Source organism: Eucalyptus grandis, chromosome 2 (genome assembly GCF_016545825.1).
Source record: "Eucalyptus grandis isolate ANBG69807.140 chromosome 2, ASM1654582v1, whole genome shotgun sequence".
NCBI classification, from domain to species: Eukaryota; Viridiplantae; Streptophyta; class Magnoliopsida; order Myrtales; family Myrtaceae; genus Eucalyptus; species Eucalyptus grandis.
Window position 1 is genome coordinate 4906965 of NC_052613.1, and position 702 is coordinate 4907666.

General features: G+C 47.2%; 1 protein-coding gene across 1 annotated transcript; it reads left to right on the forward strand.

The window, feature by feature from the left end:
- Window positions 1-369: 369 nt before the first annotated feature.
- Window positions 370-702, forward strand: LOC120290434 ((+)-cis,trans-nepetalactol synthase NEPS2-like). The gene has a single exon (XM_039306696.1). The coding sequence runs from the start codon at window positions 370-372 to the stop codon at window positions 700-702; it is 333 nt and encodes a 110-aa protein (XP_039162630.1).

A 702-nucleotide genomic window follows, 5' to 3' on the forward strand; every position in this document is an offset into this window, starting at 1 on the left:
TTGAGTGACAAAGGTAGAATCCCAAATTGATTCCGATCGCCCATACAAACGAAATCTTGGTTTCCATAAGTAAAGCTTCTTCGTATAGAAAGATCTTGTCTTCAACATCCAATTGTCAATCAAATAGATTGAATCAATCAAATCAATCTTGATGTGGAATCCAAACCAGATCACTAGCCGTTGTATGATTGGGCTTGAGTTACGATTCATCGAATCTTGATGGGGCTCGGGCCATGGTGGCAGTCTTGGGGGCATAAAGGGAAGCATAATTTGCTTTACAACGAGCCTCAAACATGGCCAGTCATCTTCAAAACATTGGAAATGAGAATCGCGTAGACTATGTGATGCATAATTTGCACAACGAGCCTCATGGCCAGCATTGGAAATGAGAATCGCGTAGACTATGTGATGTCTAAGCATGCCGTGCTGGGACTGGTGAGGTCAGCAAGCAGGCAACTTGGAGCGTACGGTATACGGGTGAACTGTGTCTCCCCTGGAGCAATCGCAACACCATTACTCCGTGGGGTGCTCGGTGTAAGTGAGGAGGAAAGCGAGAGGATGTTCGAGTCAAGTTCAAGCTTGAAAGGAGTGCTGAAAGCGAAGCATGTGGCTGATGCCGTGGTGTTCCTTGCTTCTGAAGAGGCGGAATTCATCAACGGCCACAATCTGGCGGTCGATGGTGGATGGGCAGGGATGGGATAG

Coding starts and splice junctions, on each gene's coding strand:
- LOC120290434 (XM_039306696.1), top strand. CDS start 370: ATGGCCAGCATTGGAAATGAGAATCGCGTAGACTATGTGATGTCTAAG.